Source organism: Meleagris gallopavo, chromosome 26, assembly GCF_000146605.3.
Source record: "Meleagris gallopavo isolate NT-WF06-2002-E0010 breed Aviagen turkey brand Nicholas breeding stock chromosome 26, Turkey_5.1, whole genome shotgun sequence".
Classification (NCBI taxonomy): Eukaryota; Metazoa; Chordata; class Aves; order Galliformes; family Phasianidae; genus Meleagris; species Meleagris gallopavo.
In genome coordinates, this window is record NC_015036.2 from 3,164,497 (window position 1) to 3,184,480 (window position 19,984).

General features: G+C 40.7%; 2 protein-coding genes across 4 annotated transcripts in view; one reads left to right on the plus strand and one right to left on the minus strand.

Annotated features, from left to right (window-relative positions):
* Positions 1-3,058, plus strand: part of BSX (brain specific homeobox) — a 5,396-nt gene extending 2,338 nt beyond the window's left edge. Inside the window, exon 2 of the mRNA XM_031556842.1 lies at positions 2,968-3,058. Coding sequence (XP_031412702.1) covers positions 2,968-3,058 — 91 coding nt within the window. The remainder of the gene's footprint in view (positions 1-2,967) is intronic.
* A 901-nt stretch (positions 3,059-3,959) lies between these two features.
* On the minus strand, positions 3,960-19,969 carry JHY (junctional cadherin complex regulator). 3 transcript variants are annotated; one of them, XM_019623019.1, is made up of 10 exons: positions 19,882-19,969; positions 19,090-19,465; positions 16,460-16,958; positions 13,510-13,620; positions 10,944-11,470; positions 9,818-10,094; positions 7,863-7,943; positions 6,526-6,651; positions 5,350-5,415; positions 3,960-4,917 (listed from the first exon to the last, which is right to left on the minus strand). In XM_019623019.1, exons 2-10 carry the CDS (start codon positions 19,431-19,433, stop codon positions 4,711-4,713), a joined length of 2,238 nt encoding a protein of 745 aa, XP_019478564.1. In that variant the 5' UTR covers positions 19,434-19,465; positions 19,882-19,969; the 3' UTR covers positions 3,960-4,710. The 3 variants fall into 3 exon arrangements, with proteins under 3 accessions (XP_019478564.1, XP_019478563.1, XP_010721952.1); XM_019623018.1 differs by having other exon boundaries at positions 19,776-19,963; XM_010723650.2 differs by lacking the exon at positions 3,960-4,917 and having other exon boundaries at positions 5,099-5,415; positions 19,776-19,963.
* Between the last annotated feature and the right edge of the window lie 15 nt (positions 19,970-19,984).

The window sequence follows — 19,984 nt, forward strand, 5'->3', positions numbered from 1 at the left end:
CCTGCTCCAAGAGCTGTGTCTTTCTTGTGGCTGGGGGCCGCAGGCTGAGTAGAGGATAATAAGTATCGTATAACTTCGTATAATGTATGCTATTACGTAAGTTTATTACGTTTTTGTTTTTTTTCTTTTTTTTGTGCCGCCGGCACTACATGCGGTATTTTGGATCACAGGACGCGCGGGTTTGTGCAGGAAAACTGTGAGCCTGATTAATACATGGAATATAGGCTGACACCTGCGTGCTTCCTTCCTTCCCGTGGATTTCCCTTGGTGTTTTTTTCCATGTAAAATAATAAAGGAGGGGGAAAAATAACACTCAGCTTTCAGTATGGATAATAGCTAGGTGTCTTTTGCCTTGTATTTAGAAATAATTCAGGATGGCCGTTTCAATCTACCTATCTATCTATAAATACACTGCGGTGCCACACATCTCCATCACACTTCGAAGAGCTCAGAAGCTCCACCTGAGCGCTTTCCCCTTGCAGCCCTTAAAGCTTCGGCTGCATCCGGATGTGTTTATCCATGAAATGCATGGAGATGAGCGATGGAAACACCTCCAGTTTAGTGGGAAAGGATTTAAGAGAGGGGTGAAAGGAATCATTTACAAAATTGCATCTGAATGTAAAGGGAGAGAGGGAAAAAAAAACCCTGTTTCTGTACATTTGTGTGTGGTTCGTGGTGCAAAGAACTGTTCGTTCGCTGCTGTTGCTGCTCGTGAGGACACTGGTAGCCATATAAAAAGCATATAAAAATATTCGGATGGGACAAGAGCGCAAATTAAAAAGGCAGAGGGAGTTTCGGGGCACGCACACGCGAAGGCAGCTTTGTCCTTTGGGTATTTGCACCGCCCCGTTGCAAGGCGTGCAGTGGTGCTGGGAGAACCGCTGTCAGCCCCAGCACGGTCCGGGTGTGAGATGGGATGCTGGGCAGCCCCGTGTGTCCCGCTGCACCCAGCGCCCCAAAGTTGGTGCTCATCTCCTTTGTAGGGTCGGGGCGCGTGTTTCTCAACGTGCTTAGGCTGCTGAAATGAAAACGTCCTCATCTCGAACCCTCCTCTTTCTTCCCCGCTCTCGACTAACGTTATAATCACGCCTTGAAATCAAATCACGTTTAAAACCAAAGCCGCTCCTTGCTAATAACCTCAGCCACAAATCCATCCAAAACACGAACCGGCCGAGCCTGGGGAAATCGCCGTCCCGTGCGGGATGCTGCACGGTGCGCACCGATAACGGGGCGTTTGGGTACAAAAACGGGCTGAGATTGAAGCAGAGGAAGGAAAGGGTCAGAGTGAAGCAGCTCCTTGCAGGCTGGCTGCAGCACTGCGGTGGGATGCGGCGTCTGAACGGCGTGGGTGAGAGTTTGGGAAGAGGTCACGGTGTGCTGGGGGGGGGCGGTCCTGGGAAGAAGGCAGCGCTGCGGAGCCGCCGTGTGTTCCTGTTGCTGAGCTTTGCTCCCAGGATCGGTGAAACGAGGTAGTACTCCTGGTCATGACCTATTCAGTGAGAGCTGCGGGTTTTGCTCTGCCTTTGTGCCCCCCCGAGGCTGTTTAGAAGTGGCTTTTCTTTCTTTCTTTCTTTTACACATCACATCCTTGCTTGGGAAGTGCCGGGTGGAAAGGCTTGAAGGAAAGAATCGATCTTGGTGGATCTCCCGTATCTCAAGATATTCACTGCAGTCTTGATTTTAACACAGGATTCTTCTGTGTGTTTGTTTCTTAAATGAAATTGTTCCCTGTTAATCTAATTTGCACTAAAGTGCTTAATGCTTGAGGTTGTTGTCATTAAATACAATGTAGATTGATCTATAAAATCTCCCTATTAACGTTTGTCTTATGTTCAACATTTCCCCCTCTGCTGCTTGTAACTTCTAAGGGAAGCTTTCCCAACCCAGGTTTTTTCATTCCATGTTCTGATCACACGTAATCAGGTATGTGGGCTGGATGGAGAATTATTTACCAAACCTTGCTATGAAGCACAGATGTTCTCAGTCACTCAGTGCATCAAAACCTGTGGCAGCACCTAGCGAGCAGTCAGGCACAGTGAGAGCAGTGTGAATTCCTTTCTACATCCTCCTCTCCTTCCTTCTCTCTGCTGGGTAATGGGCAGTGTGATTTCTTTCCATTGGCAACCTGAAGCTTCTGCAGGTGGTCCAGAAGAGGGCTGGGGGAGGTGAGCAGGATGCTGACCACAGCACTGCGGGCACAAAGCATTGCAGCCTCCTGAACTGATGGTGAGTTTGTTCCTCCTCTCCAGTCGCAGTAACAAACAGCATCACCCTAATTAATTGCAGGTTTCTGCTGGGATGGTCTTACTCAGCTTAAAGGTGGCTTATTTCTGCCTTGGATTTGTCTTGTAATAAGCTTAGATGAAACACCTGTAGCTCCACTGCTGGAACTTCTATGGGATGACCACAGCTGCCGATGTGTTGCTGCAGCAGTTGCACCTGGTGATAAAGGCAGGTGGATATAGAGAGTATGATTAAGAGAAGGAAGGGTGATCTCAGCAACAATTGCAGTGCCCTTTCAGTCTGCAGAGTCCTTCAAGGCAGAAGTTGGTTTTAATTCTCTGATAGATGTTTCTGAGTTTCCAGGAGCAAAATTGTCTGAATTCTGTGCTCCCCTTCGCTTGGCTTTTGCTGAGACAGCTCACCTTGCTCTCCTGAAGACTCCATGTTCCCCACTGTTGTGCAGCACAGTGGCTTTGCTGTCACTGCTGCAACAAGCCCTGAATTGCTCCTAGTGACACACAGAGCAGCAGCTCCATGGTGTTACCTGCAGCTGCCCATTGCACGAAGCTCTTGCTGAGCTGCTGGATGCTTCTTTATCACCTGCTCTATCCAGGTTTTTGGCTCAGCATCATTTCTGCTCAAAGCAGGCTCCTGTGTCAGGCAGGCTGCTTTACCTCACCCTTGCCAGCTGTCACCGGAGGAGATTCCCTGTGTTCAGCCATCACTGTGACTTTGTGCTTCTAGAGCTGTTCCTCACACCATGAAGGCAGCCACCAAAATCAGTCCTTTCTTCACACCCCTGCCTCTTCTCGTGCACCTCCCAGCCTCCTTGTAAAGCTGGAGCTCCCCTGAGTCCTTCCAAGGCCTCCCATATTTCAGGGAAGAGGGGGAACAAGGGAATCCAGAATTCATTGCAACCTCCATCTCAGAGTGATGTGTTTCAGAGGAAAGACCCAAAAGCTCAGAAAGATCAGACTTTTGTTTTCAGAAGGCTGACAGGTGACACTACCCAGGGGTCTCTCATTTGGTATAGATATCATGAAAGCTTTGAATGATTCCACGTATCAGAACTACCCAGTTTGCCTTCCTGACTTGGAGTCAAATAATTATTTTCTATACTTTCCCAATCTAAAACATAAGGAATGGTGGCAAGTAGAAGAGGCCTGCCAAGTGAGTGTTGAGAATTTCCATTGTATGGTGAACACAAATACACTTCTGCCCCTATAAAGGCAGCCTGTGCACGTGGTGAATAACACCAGGCTTTGCAAATAGCTGTGCTGCAGCCATGAGGCTACAGCAGACAGGTTCTACTCCAACTAAATCTCTCTCTGAATACTTAATGCAAAATTCAAAGCCTATTTCTTATTTAAATTCCTCGCCTTCCTAATTTGAAAGACATTAAGTTTTGGCCTTTGCTTTTAAGCAGATGGATGCTCATCATTTACTTGTATGGTCCCTTTTTGTGCCACCATATCTGTTAGGTGCAGGAAGAATTTGCATTAGTATTGAGGTAGATCAAAAGATTTTCTTTGCACATACGCTGCAAATAATGTCTTTTCCTGGGGGAAAAAAATACAGTGCTTTCCAAATGGTTTGTGAGATGATCATGATCAGAAACTTAAAAAAAAAATAAATATATATATATATATGTATGTATGTATGATATATATATATATCCCCCCCAAAAAGCAGCATCATATAAACATGAACAGATTTAGTACTTAAATATTTCTTCAAAGTTTGTTGTTTTATTTAAGAAAACAAAACCAGAACCCACACCGCCTACCCACAAAGGTCATCCTAATTTATGGGAGCTCTACAAGGTAGTGAGATGACAGATAGGGAGGAAGGTGATCAATTAAGACATTAAGCATTTTGCACCACATGGACGCATCTGCATGTCAGCCAAATAATAAGGCCATCAGCTCATTTTTCAGGGAGCTGTTGCCTACTTCAACTCAATCCTCAGATCAAAGAGAGAATGTCTGCTTGCATTTTCTAATCAGAAAAGGGATGCTAATTTAGGTTCCTTAATGTGTGGTGGTAAGAGACTTCTTCAATTAACTGAATTCTATAGCTCAGAAAATAAAAAAGGGGGATACAAAGGGAGTCAGGCTGGAAAGGCAGAAGTTCTCATTAAACCAAAGGTCCAATATTCATTACCTCCAGCATCTGGGGCTAAACACTAAACATGGAGATCATCAAAGGGGGTTTAATGGGTTAAATTGAGAATATAATCTAATTAAAATATTAGATACGAGTAAATAGCTCTTTGATATTCATCTGAAGGTTTCATTAAAATAGGTACTTGAGGTTTGTATTAAGGGGGGGATTATCACTTTTAAGCAGAAACAACAAATTGAGGTTCTCTAACCAGAAATGCTTCCAAGTGTTACTATTTAGTTAAAAAATAAAAGTAGAAAAGTAGGAAATGCATGGAAACAACCAGCCTAGCTGGGTGGATTGTACCTCAGCATGCAGGTGCCATCAAGAGGGGCCGAGTGCTGAAGATCCCAAAGGGGAGAAGAAAGTAGGATGGAGCAGAGGACAGTCCTGTCCCACAGGCTGCAGGGCAGGTGAACACAGCTGGACTTTGATATGCAAAACACTCCCTTCAACCTGACCTGCTTTTCCACATTCAAGATGCTTCTTCTGCCAAGTTTCCCCCCAAGATGATGTACAACAAACTTCTGCCTGCAAAATCAAATCATAGAATTGCTCAGGTTGGAGAAGGCCTTCGAGTCCAACCAAAATTCAGAAAAGCATCTCAGCAAGGGAAAAAACTAGAAAACAGATGAGCACACTTAAAATGCTACCTATGTTACTATTTACTTCTTCAAGATTTAGTACAACTGATTCTAAAACTTTAAACTGATGAAACTTAAAGCAATTTATATTTGAATGGAATGGCAAATCAATGTGTGAATGTTACAGTTCATAATTAAACAGGCCCAATATTTTTGCCTTGCAGATATCATTTCAAGATAGTTATAGGATATGAAGGGTTCTGAAAGCAGCTACAACTTGCTTCTCCTTCTCATGTCTGCTTTGTAAAGTTTCCAAAGATGTAATTGGAGGTAAACTGTCTCCTTTTAAAGTTGGTAGCAGAACTCTTTCCTCTTTCACCTCTTCATCTGATTGCCTTGCTGTGAAAGTCTTCGGTTTAGGAATCTTCTTTGCATATTCCAGTGCCTAAAAACATGAAGATTGGGGAAAGTGTGATTAAGAGAAAACCTGTCCAACACTTCAAGAAAATGTGGTTGTTTCTTTGTTGAGTCAAATTAGAAGTTCCCCTAATTCCTGATCTTTTATTTTTGACAGTGTTCCGCATTAGTTGCTTCAGTAGCAACTGCAAGAAGCCTCTGCTATAGGCAAAATAATGCACCACAAGATTTGCTTCCTGACATTTACCACTGGAGGCTATCTTATACAAAGAACCATACTGGTTTTCCTTTAAAAAAAACATAAAGCAGCACTAGTACAGTTGCTAAACATCACTTCTTTCAATCCCATTAAGCTCTTATTCTCAGCCATATGTTGCAGGGTGTTCCACGGGTTAATGTGCCAAGGACAGAAACTGAGCATTCAAATGACAAATGTTAAGAAACTGATGTACTGAAAGGCCACAAATGATGTGGAATAAAGTCTTCTGAAGGAATCCAAAGCCCTTCTGATGTGTAGGGAATGCAGTTTCACCTCTTCGTGGTTTACATGATCTGAAAATGAATGCATGGAACTGAGGAATTCAACTGATAGTAAAATGAAAAACTTCTTTCTATGAGAGTTGTCATTCATCACCCCAGAGAAATATCTGCTGTGTTTTCAGCATCATACCAGGGAGCTGCTGCAGAACTGATCTGATAGCATACAAACTATTTTCACAGCTTTATTACTTTCTGCAAGACGGAAAAGGGACTCCCTTTGTGTATGCTACTGTCACACAGTCAGCTGTTGCTCATTTAGGTTACTCCTGAAGGACAGTGAAGGCTAAAGTAATGTTGTATGGGCTTGAAAAATAAGGCCAATTACTGTAGCTATGCAACTGAAGTGCAAAGAGTTGTGATTGAGACTGACAGGCAGGTGGATAATAGACTAATAAGTGGGTATCTGTGGTCCATCAGAAGAGTGCACTCTGCAGTTAGCATGGCCTCTACCATGGATGTGAAGTTAAGAGTGTGCTGTGCTGGATAGTGTTCCTGTAGGGGTCCTGCTCTCCTTCATTTTTCATGCCTGCCTTCCTTTTTCTGCGTGTAAAGTCCAGAATCATTCCCTGTGAACATCTGATGAGAACTCTGCCCTTACCTTCTGTCTTGACACTGAAGATATGACCTGGGGTTTTGTAGGTAACCTCTGAACCAAAGCAATGTTTTTCATGTTGTGCTCCTTAATTCTCTGTGCATATTCCTTCTGTTGCTTTAACTTCTCCTTCTGACAAAAGAAACAAGGTGTATGATAAACATGGAGCCATCAGTGAAATACCTTTTTCCACTGGAGTCTTCTGTTTGTTTCCCTGTTGCTATTTAAGCTGGCTGAGGTATTGATCATTCCTCAGCAGAACACAACAGGAAACCCTGATGAGTTTTTTAGTCATTCTTCACTTTTAAGAGCTTTTTCTCGGACAATGTTGAGGATAGAGCTCAACTGAAATGCAACGTGTCTTTCGTCTGAATGTTTCAATGCATCAGTTCTGTTCTAAAATGGCTCTGCTAATATCTTCAGCTTTTGCAATGATTTTCAAAATCTCTGTTGGCTTTTGAGGCCCTGAATGACACGCTTCATTTACTTAACTGATACTCTGTCTCTTTATGTTTCCAGCAATTCATTATGCTCAAATTCAGCAGTGTGCTCTACCTTGCTCCAGTTAGCAGCCAATGCCAGTGATTTCCTTTCATTGCAATAATACCACATCAGCACGCCAGGCTCCACAAGTGTTATGGAGCTGTTAAAGACACACTGTGTCCCAGGCTCAGTCCATTCCAATCTGAGATCTCTAATCTCTCTCATATATGGGAAGGCTGAGGAAATCAGAGGAAATGACCCCAAAAGGATGATCATTTTATCATACTTGCTTCCTGCTGTCCTACAAGCTTTCTCTAGAGAATGTCAAAATGTTATCAGATTAATAGTCTCAAAGCATGGAGTATAGAGCTTGCAGCACTTTAGATACACAGTGCTACCAGAGGAAAACAGGTCAAATGATACCAACTGACACTTGCCTCAAACCCTGTTTTCATTTCAACGGGGGAATGATACCTGGCACTAGCTTAATAGCAAGTCAAGTTCACCCAGCTGTTTTCTTCTCATGTTTATACCACTTATATCTTCTTTGACTTCCACTTTCAAGGTTAGGAAATAACATCTTTTACACTGGGAATGTCAGCGCAACTCAGCCATGTGAGTATACGATCTCCAGCTACTCCTGTTGAGCTAATGTCTGTTCAGAGGGCTGAAATGACCCACATTACAGTTATCTTCCCTTCTATTTGAAATCTCTCCTTATGATCTTAAGCTAGACCTAGAGTCAAGCACACAAAGGCAAACACAAACTGTTTCTCAGTGATAACTTCTCTGTCATTCTCCCCTGCCAAAGTTCACTTTGCTCAACTGAAAAGCAGAGTGTTAAGATGGGGACCACTTACTTTTTCCTTGATTGCTTCATAGTCAGGTCCAAGGCCTCCAAGCTTTACATCCAGATTGATACAGGCTTTTGAGCTATATGGCTGCAAAACACACCTCAGTGACAGATTTTCCTTTATATAATATATATATACACACTATTCCATTGATATAAAGCATAATTAAATCAGTCTTGTAGTGGACACCAAACTCAAGAGCAGGATTCAACTTGCAGTCTGAGTGTTACCTCTGCCATGTCTCATTTCAAGAATTCTAAGTGACCAAAAAGAAAGATTGAGGTAATTGTGGAAATCAAATTATTCTGCATTTCCTTTGAATCTAGATGGGTAATTACCAATCATCCAAATTACAAAGCCATGCTTTCTCAGTCAAAAATGACATTATGTGAGCTTTAAATGGGTGAAAGTGACCCATCTGGCAGTTATCAGAATGAAATTGCAAAGAAACTTTTATAAGAGAAGCAGACAAAAATGCCTGACTTTAGTGGCAAAAAAAATTAGGCATCTATTATTTGTTATAGTAACCTTTCTTTGTTCTCAAACTGCAATGTAAAAATTGTTGCCTGGCTGTTGAAACATATGTGCCTTGCAGCACAGGAAGTTCTACAAATGCACAGGGAAGACAAGTGATGCCATTTGAACTCTTTGAGACTTTACTATGGAGAATTTTTCAAGCTCTCTTTTGAGAAGACTTGGTTAATTTTTTAAGATTGAATGTATGTTAAGAAATTGTCAGGGAGAACTCAAGATGGTCAGCCACAAAGTAATGCAGAAAGAGTAAGAAATTTCAGTATGTAAAAGAAATGTGCACATTTTCAAGTTAAATTCAACTGCAAAGAAACTAAACCCAAGCATTTAAACTTCTATTTGATGTGATGTTCGTATCAGCTATTGCTTCTCTTCTGTGATATGCCAGAAGTGAGTGAGCACTCTGTATTTTCAAATCCAAAATGTGCATGCAATGAGTAGGACTGCATTTGTTTATTACAAAAAGGTCTGTGAGACCTAGAGAGTTGTATTCTTGTGGCATTCCTCACACACAAAGTGTGAGAAAGCTACTGAAAATACAGGACAAAAATGATGTTTTGAACTCAGGGGATCAGAAAGGGAAGGAAATCTGCTCTTCAGTTCTGATTGTAGTCCAACTAATTCTTCTTAGAGGCATTCAAGCAGCAATACACAAATTGCCTCCTAGATGAAGCACATGAGTAATTACTCCAGCTTAGTTTGTCTGCCCTGAAATGTGGAGCTAACTTCTTAAACATTTAATTTGTCATGGATGCACAGGGATACCCCTATGCTGCTCCACTGCATCTGCGTAACTGGTTACAGTATGAAATCTGAACACACAGGAAAAACAAAAGGAAGCAGGTTTTAATAAGGACCACAGTGGGATTGTCAGCAGACCTGTAATAATGTTTATGCTGTTAGCCTTACAAATCCTCTAAGTTTGGTCTTGTTCAGTTTGATTCCCTTGGAAACCAAGAGATTTGTGTCGGATAGCAAATGAGCATGACCAGGATAATGGTTTGTTCAGATCTGAAGCCTGGCTACCTGCTGCTTTATACAAACAGCTTTATTCTAAATCATTTTATCACTGGTTACCCAAAAGGACAAACACTGTTCTGTGTGTTCTTAGAGATAATCAAGTCTCAAAGTAATGGAGGGAGAGGTGGTGAACTACCTCGCTCTCTAGATTAAAATGATTTGGTCAGAAAAAACACCAGTAAATGTCTTCATCTTCAGTGTCTGTTTCTACCTTTATTCCTTCATTTTTAATGCTCTAGGCAAGTCATCGTACGTTCATGTGCTTTCTCTCTGTAAGAATGAAAAAGTTCTCATTTCTCCTTCCCTTTCTTATTTTTAGAGAAGATCTCTGGGTTATCAAGAAAAAGAAAATATTAATCAGTGGAGAAAGTAGAAATGTACAGTTCTCTAATCTACATCTATTTGCTTACCTTCTTGCAGACTTTACGCTGTTTTTGCTTTTCCATTTGCATGAGATAACCTTCAGAGTTGCTTCGACTTATTTTCACTTGATTTCCTTCACCTCTCTCTGAATCTACCTCTGAATCACTTTCTCTGTGGGGTATTAGAGGTGGAAGTGGGCTGAACAAGTGCAAGTCATCAGCTTCTCTCAAACAAGACATTTCTTGGTACTGTTGCTCCATGGTTTGTTGCTGGAAGGCTGTACAAAAGGCTGCTGGTGAACTGTGAACAGAAGCTTGGGAAGGCCTCAAAAAAAAGAAAAAAAATTGTTATTTGTATACAGCAAATAGTATAATAAATCATCTGTACAAAGAATGATCTTGACTCACAGAAGCTAAGGGGAACAAGAAAATGGACATGTGGGAATCTCACAGTGACTGACTTTGCTTGCATCCAAGTTCATAGAAATTGAGTCATGTGAACGGAAAAAAATTAGATGGGGAAATGTTCAGCCTTATGTAAAGCTAGCTTAAGTCAACAAAAACTGCCTTTAAAGGGCTTTGGATCATGCCTGCTGAGTATTGAAATAATTAATGATTTGTCTACCTGAAATTCTACATAGCTGATTTTAGACTTTCATGCCCTTTACCATGTCAACACTGTCCAGTCTTTGTTTCCAGAACTTGTGCACAAAAATGATTACCTCCTACAGCAATCAGCAAACTCTCACAAAATCAGCCAAAATGTGTCTGTCTATTCATGATGGCAAATAGGGACAACTTTCAAAACTTGTGTGACAGGCCAGAATTGGTGCTAGAATGACTCTACAGGGCAAGTTTTGATATAACTCTATGCAGATAGCCCTAGACTTAAGTTTATGCACAGTACTCTTCACCATCTGCTTTTCAAACTTCCCCCTCTAGCCTTTAGGGGAAAACTTTCAACTGTGGAAAATTCTGTATGCAAGAGAGCATGAAGTCTAGAACTGTCCCTTTCCAGTAACCCATAGAAAATCAATAGTTAGAATGAATTTTAAGTTAGTAGTAATCTATAGAGGTAGGTTTGAACCAAATCATTTTGTCTTTTGAACCGTAAAAAAAACCAATTTTCTTTATCCAAGTGTTATCAGGACATAGTTTCAGCACACATACTTACCATAAACTACTGGTAGCATAAATTTGTCTTTTGCAATCCTGAAGCAATACTTGATCCTTTGCCATTTCTTGATAGTTAGCATTAAAAGTAGATGAACTCTTCTTTAGATTTGGATGTGCTTGAGCACTGGTACTGCCATCTCTTGGGAAAAATGGCACAGTGGCATGGTTGTATAAATGTTGCTGGCCATGTGGAAGTCCTTTTGGACGATCATGCTGGTAATTCTTGTTGTTCTTGCTAGTACATGCTGGGAAATTATTTAAGCAAGTATCTGAATTTGCTGCTGTATTGGTGTCAGGGCCAACAGAAGGATTTGGGCACTTCTGCAGTGCATTGCTGTTGACTTGTTCCACTGCCTGCAGGGGAGCAGTCTGAAATTCTGACATCTGGTATTGCCTGTAGTGCCAAGACTTTGGTTTTGCTGGTCTTCCTGCCTGCTGATGGTTATCACTCTTTGAACAAGCCCTTCCTTCGAGATTCTGGTTGGACTTTACTTTGTTTCTTTGGGACCACTTGTTCTGGTGATCCTAAAACAAGTTATCAAAAGTGGAGTTGATTTCAGTGGTTGCTCTTTTATATGTTTATTATGATCAACAATATGCAAGTGTATAGATAATTTGCCTGTTACAATACCCACAGTCTCAACCTGAAAGGAGTTACAGCAATGTTGTGTAGGGCTGAATGAATACCTGGGTGAAAATTAATGTTAAAAGTGAACTTTTAGCATAGGGTGACATGTTAAAGGGAAAACATCTGTTTCCTAAGGTCCGGAATGGTAGGACAACAGTTTCACTTTGTGGTATTTGTAAGGTTTTGGCTTAAGGAAACACATCCTGGTGGAAGGACCCTTAAAGAGACCGAGGTATAATGATGTAACCCTGAGTCAGTCATTATACTTGTGGCTATAACAGCTGATGGCCTGGCTAGACTTAATCCAAAATTTAAAAGAAGTATGCACCTCTATTTGTGAACAGCACTATAAATGTCATTCAGGTGCTGAGGGACAATGCATAATGCAACTTTAAAGCACTGCTTAGTGGTCTGAGACAAGTTCTGAAGCAGAGCACTGAAAAAAAAATGGGTCCTTACAGAACATATCTGAGAAATGATGCTCTGGTAAATACTGAGTGAGGGAGCTTTATCTGAAGGAGGTGCAAAACCAGGTGCCCTTAATTAGACAGACGACTATTTTGAACCCTGTAGACAAGAGGTAGCTCACTGTCAGCCACCCAGGGAAAACGTTTCAGAAATCAAATCAGTTCTTGTCTTTTAAAGTAAATTGTACCAAATTTCATAAAAAGATGGCTATATGCACCCTGTTAGATTGGTCCACAACAGAAACAAACTTATGTCAATGATTTAAATGATTTCACTTCTAAACCAAGCACTCCTCCCTATCCTGTGTCTTGAAAAACATTATCTAGATGATAAGAAAAAATCAAGAATTTAAGCACACCAGGACTACTGTATTCAGCTAAACCAACACTCTCTAAAACTGGGGTTTATTCACTGCTTTCCAATTACAGCATCCTGTGTTGCCCATTTTGAGGAAAGGCATGGCTTTCCTTCTAGGTAATACACAAATCCATTCTCAGTCCATTTAATCTTCGTCAGCACTACAATCCTCCATTTCATCCTCCTGTCTCTCTAGGGTTCTTTTGTTAGCAACACTTGCAACTACTGCATAACATATGCACTCAGAATAACTACTTAATGGTAGGTATTAAATCCACATACAGAGAAGCATGTTTTGGTGAAAGCTTTAGCGCTGGGGAATCCTGACTCCTGGTGCCAAGATGATGATTTGTTAACTCGACCTCTGCTGCAATGATTAGTGCTCTGCCTTACTGTGCCAATGGTGGAAAGCATGAGCTACTGCCAAAATGAGACCAGGCCAATGTTTTCCCATTTAAATGGAATGAGGAGCCCTGTGAAATACCTCTCATTCTGAAACTTCAAATTTAAAGCATGTCTCTTAATACAAACAGCAGCATAAAATCTTGTTTGCTCTTTATAAAAATTCAGCTTCAACTCTTAAGCGAACAGTGAGGAATTTGAACAGTCTGCTGAACTACTTCAAATTTAATGCAAGGACATTTACTAGGTTTGTTAACAATAATTCCAGTTAGTTTGAATTTCTGGTTCTGAAATCCTTGTTTTTTTTCCCACCAGTGATGACAACCTGGTCTCTTCACTGCTCCAAAGGCTATCCTGTCGTATTGGTTTGAAAGCCCAGCGTGAAATAGATCTATATGCTTATGTGTATGCAGTAGGTTACTGCAGCTTCTACTTGTAACACTCTTTATGGCCACCCCTTGATGTTTGCTGGGCGTTTATGGGACAAATAACGCAACAGCAGTTGAGTTCTAGCTCAGAATCCTCACAACCGAGGAAATACAACAATGTGCAGAATAAGCTACATCCTTGTCACGATGTGCAGATTTACACCTAAGAATTTAAAGTAATTAATTTGTACTCTCAAAGTAATGACCTTACAGCTTGAAACAGTCAAACTTGCATGTTTTGACAAATACATTTCAATTACTGTGTTCTATCAAAAAGGAACCTTGAGCTGCTGTGAATTCAGGTACCATTTGTCTTCGGGGTGCATTTTCATGTTTGGGTATGGCAAGGCACTCTGAGCTGGTTCCTCATCAACAGTTTTAGTATCTGCAACCTAAAAAAAATAGAATGTTTATGACCACATGCTAATATAGCCTAGTCAGAATAAAGGGTCTAAAAGTTTTGGAGGTGGATGAGAAACAATTTGACTCGTAGTAAAGCTCAAATAGTAAAGTGAGGTATTATATAAATAGATAACAAGAAAATGAAAAGCTGAAAAAAATAAATGAAAAGCAAGGAAAACAAACAAACAAACACCATTAACAGTTATAGGATAGCAGGGAGTATTCCTTTACTTTTGGACAGAAGGGAGGAAAAGAAAATTGCATTTTAGGAGTTGAGAGATTGGGAGAACTAGAAAAAGGCAGGCAGGGTCTATTGCTGAGCTTTCAGGTGAACTTGCTGCCCCAAGTGTCTATGCAGATTCTTTTAGCTGTCACTAGATAAGTTAACAAATTGAAAGTTACCACATAGGTTTCCTGAACCAGGGACAGATGCAGCTTGGCAGTCAGCAAGATGTTTTTGGTGGAACCGACTGCCTCACTGTATTGATGGTTTACTGGGCAGGTAAAGCATACTTCTACATTATCTCTTTGAAAGAGGAACAGGACACAACCTCTGCCAGCATTTTTTTGTGAACTATTCTATTAATACCAATCAAATTGAGAAAATGATCAAATGAAATTGCATTTTGAGCATCATAAGCTGTGTAATGCCTATTCTGTTAAATTGAGGCCCATAATTGCTTCTCTACTGAAAAGATACAACAAAGACAGCAATCATGGCATGTCATTATCCCAGACTAGAAAACCGGCCTTTGCAGCGAGGACTTCAAAGGCTTGTGGTTCTCGAATTGCATTTGGCTGCTATTGTTGTAGCGCAGGCAATCTTGATTAGGTGTTTACACTGAGGTAAGGCGCAGTGCACAGAGAGTCTGAGTGCCTTGGTCTAGAGCCATTAAAAAATTGTACATTATGTTCCTTGCTTTGAAGTAAGGGGCTTGTAGGTAGGAAAGCAACTCATATTGAGTACAGCTGAGCTAGATTTGGCTGCTACTTCTCTCTGTCTGCCTCTCTTTCTCTCCCTCCCTGAAATTTGTCATCAGGCAACAATGCAAAGAACTTGATGCTTTATAAAATGCTGAATAAATTAGGAAATATACGGATCAACAGACATTTATAGTATGTTTTGGTACATACAGCCTGCTGTCCGTATGCAGAGGTAACACCAGTAAATTCTGCAAGAATAAGGCTGCAAATATTTTACATGATACTACATCAATTGAATAAACTTGTATGCAGTGTACTTATTTCAAGTGTCCACAACTATCAATTTCCACAGTGCCCAACACCTAACAGCAGTTACACCAGTAAAAAAGCTTCAAAGTCCTTAAAAGCTCAAAAATAATCCAGTATAGGATAAAACTGCATTCAGAATGTGTTCCACGTTTCCAGAAGGCTGCACATGGTTTGTTGGCTTCTCTTTGCAGAGAATAAAAATGCTGGTTTTGCATTTCTAATAGTTTTCCAGGTAAGGTGGCTGGCCTAATTGAGAAGACTTAATTGCTGAGTTGAGAATCACCAGCCTTGAGACAAAGGGCCAGCTCTGGTCAACAAGATGCTCCTACCAGGCCTTCATGCACTCCTCCAACAAGATGAAGGAATGGGTGTCTTGATTAAGAACAAGAAAGGTAAGTATTCCTTCCTGTGTGTATAATCAGTGAATATACAGATGTTATAATTAAAAAATATACAGGGAAGTTAGGCTAAGTGAGATTATTGCAACAGGAAGATAATAAATGGAAAATGCTTACCGATGTTGTAGGCTGATGGCTACCTCAGCCAGGTAATTTTGGCATACAGTCCTGATTTTAGCAGTGTTGGGTTTGTTGCTGTTGTTTTTTCCTACTACAGAAAGCATCTGTGCTACAAAGTCCTGATTCCCGGCTCCAATGCTTACATATGAATCATTTTAAGAATTCCCCATATAGTAAACATAATCATATCAACACAACTTTAATTAGCAGCCATCTATGCTAATTATTTTTACCATCTAGTAAATTATAACTGAAAAAAACAAGTGCTTTTAACAGCTCTGAGAGAAAAGAGCATGTCCACTGTTGCTTGCATTGTAATACAGTCGGCAGATGCCCTCTAGTGTTGTGTCAACCACTCATTAGCCACAAAAAAAAAAACGTGTCACAAGTTTCTAGTTTTGCAAGTGAATGATTTTCTGCCCTGTAACTCATAGAGTGATTCAGTGACTTCCATATTGTCATTATGCATGATGTGCAGCAAGTAAAAGCAACAGACTCTTGTATAATTGCTCATTAGGAACTGTTATTACATTTCCACTTAATCCTTAATGCAGTGTTTGACATTTCACAGTCAATCATAAGAAGGCCAAACCCTTGTAACCCAATTACAACATATTACAAGTACTTACTGATTGATTCCAAATACCAGGTTTGGTCTGGGTGAGAAAGCAAGTAGGGTAATGGGTTGCCTGACCACTCAAATTCACATCTTTTCTGGATTCTCCTAAATGTGTGACACTAAACGACAGTGATGAGCCCATGAAAGCAGGGTATTACCAAATTCATGTCAGCCAAGCTGAGGAAAATCTGATGCTCCTAAAAATAAGGTATGATGTAGAATCTATGGGAAAGAAGACAGCATTTCTTTCAGGAATACTGAGAGGTTGCCTCCATGATGATGCAGATGCTTCATGGCCAGGAATATACGTAGCACCGATAGGTGAATCAGATTCTCATAGGAAATTGTTAAGTTCTAAGTTGCATGATAGCCTCGTGCAAACCTGTAAGACCATATAGATACTCTATTTCAACAGCAGGCTTTGGTTTATAGCAGTTAGAACTTGCCAAAGTTACCTACCTGCTCTTGAATAACTTCCTGCTTTTTGCCATGCAACTGAAGATAGGATTTGTTCTTGTCTGTACGCAATCCTAAAGTCCGCTTGTTTTTTTCCACAAAATCTTTTTTTGCTCTTTGAGGTCGATCTTCTGGAATCCGAAGAGAAAAAGCACTGCTGTATGTACTAAGACTATCTTTGAAATAATAGCCATCTGAAGATTCATTCCCTCTGGTATGTAACCTAAAAGGTTCACTGCAGATGAAGGCATTTGGCTCATGAAAGCTTAGTAATTCTGTACCAAACTCAGAGAATGACTCCTGAAACTTTGCCTCCTGTTGATTCTTTTCTCCTGAGGAGACACTGGAATGGAGGTAAAATGAATCTTGGGAAAGGTCCACACTGCCTCCTTCAGCAACGTGGTGTGTTTTTTCTACTTCAGAAAATTCCACTGCTTCTTTTGTGTTCTTCCAGTTAGGATTGTACTTTAGGCTGAAATATTTGTCTACAGGCTGCTGCTCCCTATTTAAAACAGAAATATAAAGTTATTCATGTATAAATTGCATACATTCTACATTTCTCAGTGTACAATTTGAGCCTGCCAGTGTTCTGCAAACACAACCAACCACACCAGTTCAGTGCGCACAGTGGGGCCAATTGTGGGACCAAGACCAGAAGAGTTTTATAAAACACGTTTGAGTATAAAATTTAGGCAGGACCTCCTTTTCATCTTTAATTTCCATTATCAGTTTTAATTGGCCTAACATTCAGATCACAGTGGTATACAACCTTGATCCTAAATTTGGCATGGATATTATAAGCACTAGCAGAATCAGCTAAAAGATAAAACAGCTGCATCTTATTGTTTCCATTCTGATGATGCCACATACAAAACACAGACTGCTTTGTAAAACAAAAGTGATGTACCTGCTAAGATTCTACTCTCAAATCTCAGTAGAACCAATAATAACTGCCTAAGCTGAATTCTCTAAACTGCAGCATAGCCATCATATTAACACTTCCACAAATCATTTATTCCTTCTTTCTCAACTGGTTAAGTATATATCAGTATTTCAAGAGGCTTCTAAGTAATAAAAAAGTCTGTTTCTCTAGCAGTGCTTTTCATTTCAGATAAGCATGATGGTATCCTGTATACTGGAGATGATTTACACCAGTGAAAATATTATTATTTGTAGTTGTCATACACTGCAGGTAAACAAAAATATGTGGCTATATTTTGAAATGAATATAGAAATATTTGATATAATTGTAATGATTCAAATAGCAGAGTATAATGGTAGAGAGTTCTATTGTGCTGAAATGTGTGCACAGCAGCTCAACAAGATTATGCAGGCCAGGTCAGCACACGGGAACAAAATGAGTGTGAAGAGCTCCTTCATCTCTAATCATCTGCAGACAAGAAGTGCACCTTTTATTCCTCCCCCCAACTTGATATAAAGGTTAGATGGACTCTGTACTCAACAACAAAAGTGTGGTACGTAGACAACAGCTGCAGCATTTCCTCTTCAAATTCCGAGGTTAGTAATGGATGTAGAGAGGGGGGTTCATATGCATATGCTGTGATATTTGCTCTGGTTAATGGACTGTATTTGAGTACTTGCTAGGCTAAGTTCAAACAAAATAAAATCAAATTTCCATTTAATGAAGAGCCCCACATTCAGCATAGTATTCAGTCAAAAAAATTACTAAAAATTAGAGCATGTTTCTAGTACAATTAACATCATTTGCACTCACAATAAAATGTTCAGTAACTGGCCATTTTGCCTGTTGAGGACGTGAATAAAAGCATGCTATTAATCATTTAGTCTTCATTTGTTTGCCACTTTATTTTAAGTAGACAATTAAATTGAAACTGCACATTATTATTACTTCAGGTTTAATTTAATCCCCATAAACTTGAGAATTATTCCCAATTTATAGTGTTAAACCTTTCATGCATAAGACAGCAAATTTGATTTTATTTATGTAGCAAGTTAATGCTTTCCTAAAGAATGTTTAATGATGGTAACACTTAAATTTTAGATTTATGCAGCTTTAAGAACAAAACTGTTTTTTCAACCTATCAGCTTTTGCCTTTATGTTTTCTTACAGACAGTGACCTAGTTTGCTCAGCATGGATCTTTTTGCAGGAAATGAAAGGAGGATGTGTTTTCTCTGTGTTTTCTTTTCTTTCTCCCCAATTCCAGCTCCTGAACTCCTCTCCCCCATGTTCTCAAAAACGCCACACAAACCATTTGCCACTTCGTACCTTCCTGCTTGCCTGTTTTAGACAGAAATGAAAGGGCTTGTAGTATGAACATCTGTATGCAGAGCCTAGAGCCTATAAAATCTGTGAGGGATGTTTTCTCTCCATCTTAACCTCACTGGTGTTGTAGCCAATGTGATCAACAGCAGGAGAAATGGGTATAATGATTACGAATGTGGATAAGACACAACAGTAGTTGTGCATATTACTTGGTCCTTGGGTGTCCTTAATAGCACTTCAGTGATCTAAGTTGGTTTTGAAGAGGTAACGTGTATCCTGAGGCTTTCAAGGGTTAGAACAACCACACTCATCTACTGAAAACCTATGCCTTACCTTCCATCATTCTCTTTCTTTCGTACTCAGTGTGTATACTGCACTGTGACATACCTAGCTCCTTCTTGCTCCTCTGAACTCGTCTTCTCCAAGCTATCTTCTTCCTCTAAGCTGTCATTCTCCAGCTGCCCAGCACTCAGTCCTACCAGCTCGTCATTAGCACGAATCCGTTGCTGGAGCTCTAACTGATACTGCCTTTCCAGAACAAGGCTTTCACAGTCGGAGTCCTGACAGTCATGCAGCTCTGAGTCAATGCTCCCTTCACCTGCAGGTGGCCTTTTCCAACTTGCAGGATGAAAGCTTGGTTGCGTGAGCTCACTCTGAGGAAAGCATTCCTTACTCACGTGGAAAGTGTATGGAGAAGAAACCGTAACGTATTCCGTATCGGAGGCGTTCATGCTGTGCTGGACACTGATGGTTTACACCAACCCTGTGTTTGGAAAACAGGAAAGTGAACGAAGCAGGCCACACAGTCGGTGAAGATGTTTGTGTTAGTTAGGAGTTGTGGCAGTGATCTACAGTTAAAACGTTTATCCTCACCCATGGCACGGGTTAATACCAAGGAATGCATGACTTTTTAATGAAATTTTCCTTAGAGTGATGTATTATTGGTAACAAAGCTAATCATGCACAAAACAGATCGTGGAAAAGAAAGCAGAGCTAAAAACAAAGCAAAACAAAGGCAAAGAGCCATCTGACAGCTGCAGAGAGGTACAAGAAGCAGTGTGTGCTCCCTTTACCCAACTCCTTAGGCTGGTGCAACGCAGTGAAAAGCACACGAACGCTTCTGGTTAATTTCCTTCCATTAAAGCCTTCCTAAATCATCTGCAACCCTGGATCGGATACCGGAGTTAAGGGTGGGCTGGGAGCAGCCCGTCTCTACGCTGCCCTCCCCCAGCACCCCCCGGTCGCAGTGGGCTGGGCCGCGCCGTCGCCATGGTTACGGCGG

Excerpts from the sequence above, each read along its gene's own strand:
- JHY (XM_019623019.1), bottom strand. The coding sequence starts at position 19,433 with ATGAACGCCTCCGATACGGAATACGTTACGGTTTCTTCTCCATACACT. Across the intron at positions 10,095-10,943 it reads TATGCTACCAGTAGTTTATG|GCCTTCCCAAGCTTCTGTTC; the intron begins GTAAGTATGTGT and ends CTTTTTTTTGAG. Across the intron at positions 7,944-9,817 it reads AGCGTAAAGTCTGCAAGAAG|CCATATAGCTCAAAAGCCTG; the intron begins GTAAGCAAATAG and ends TGTGTTTTGCAG.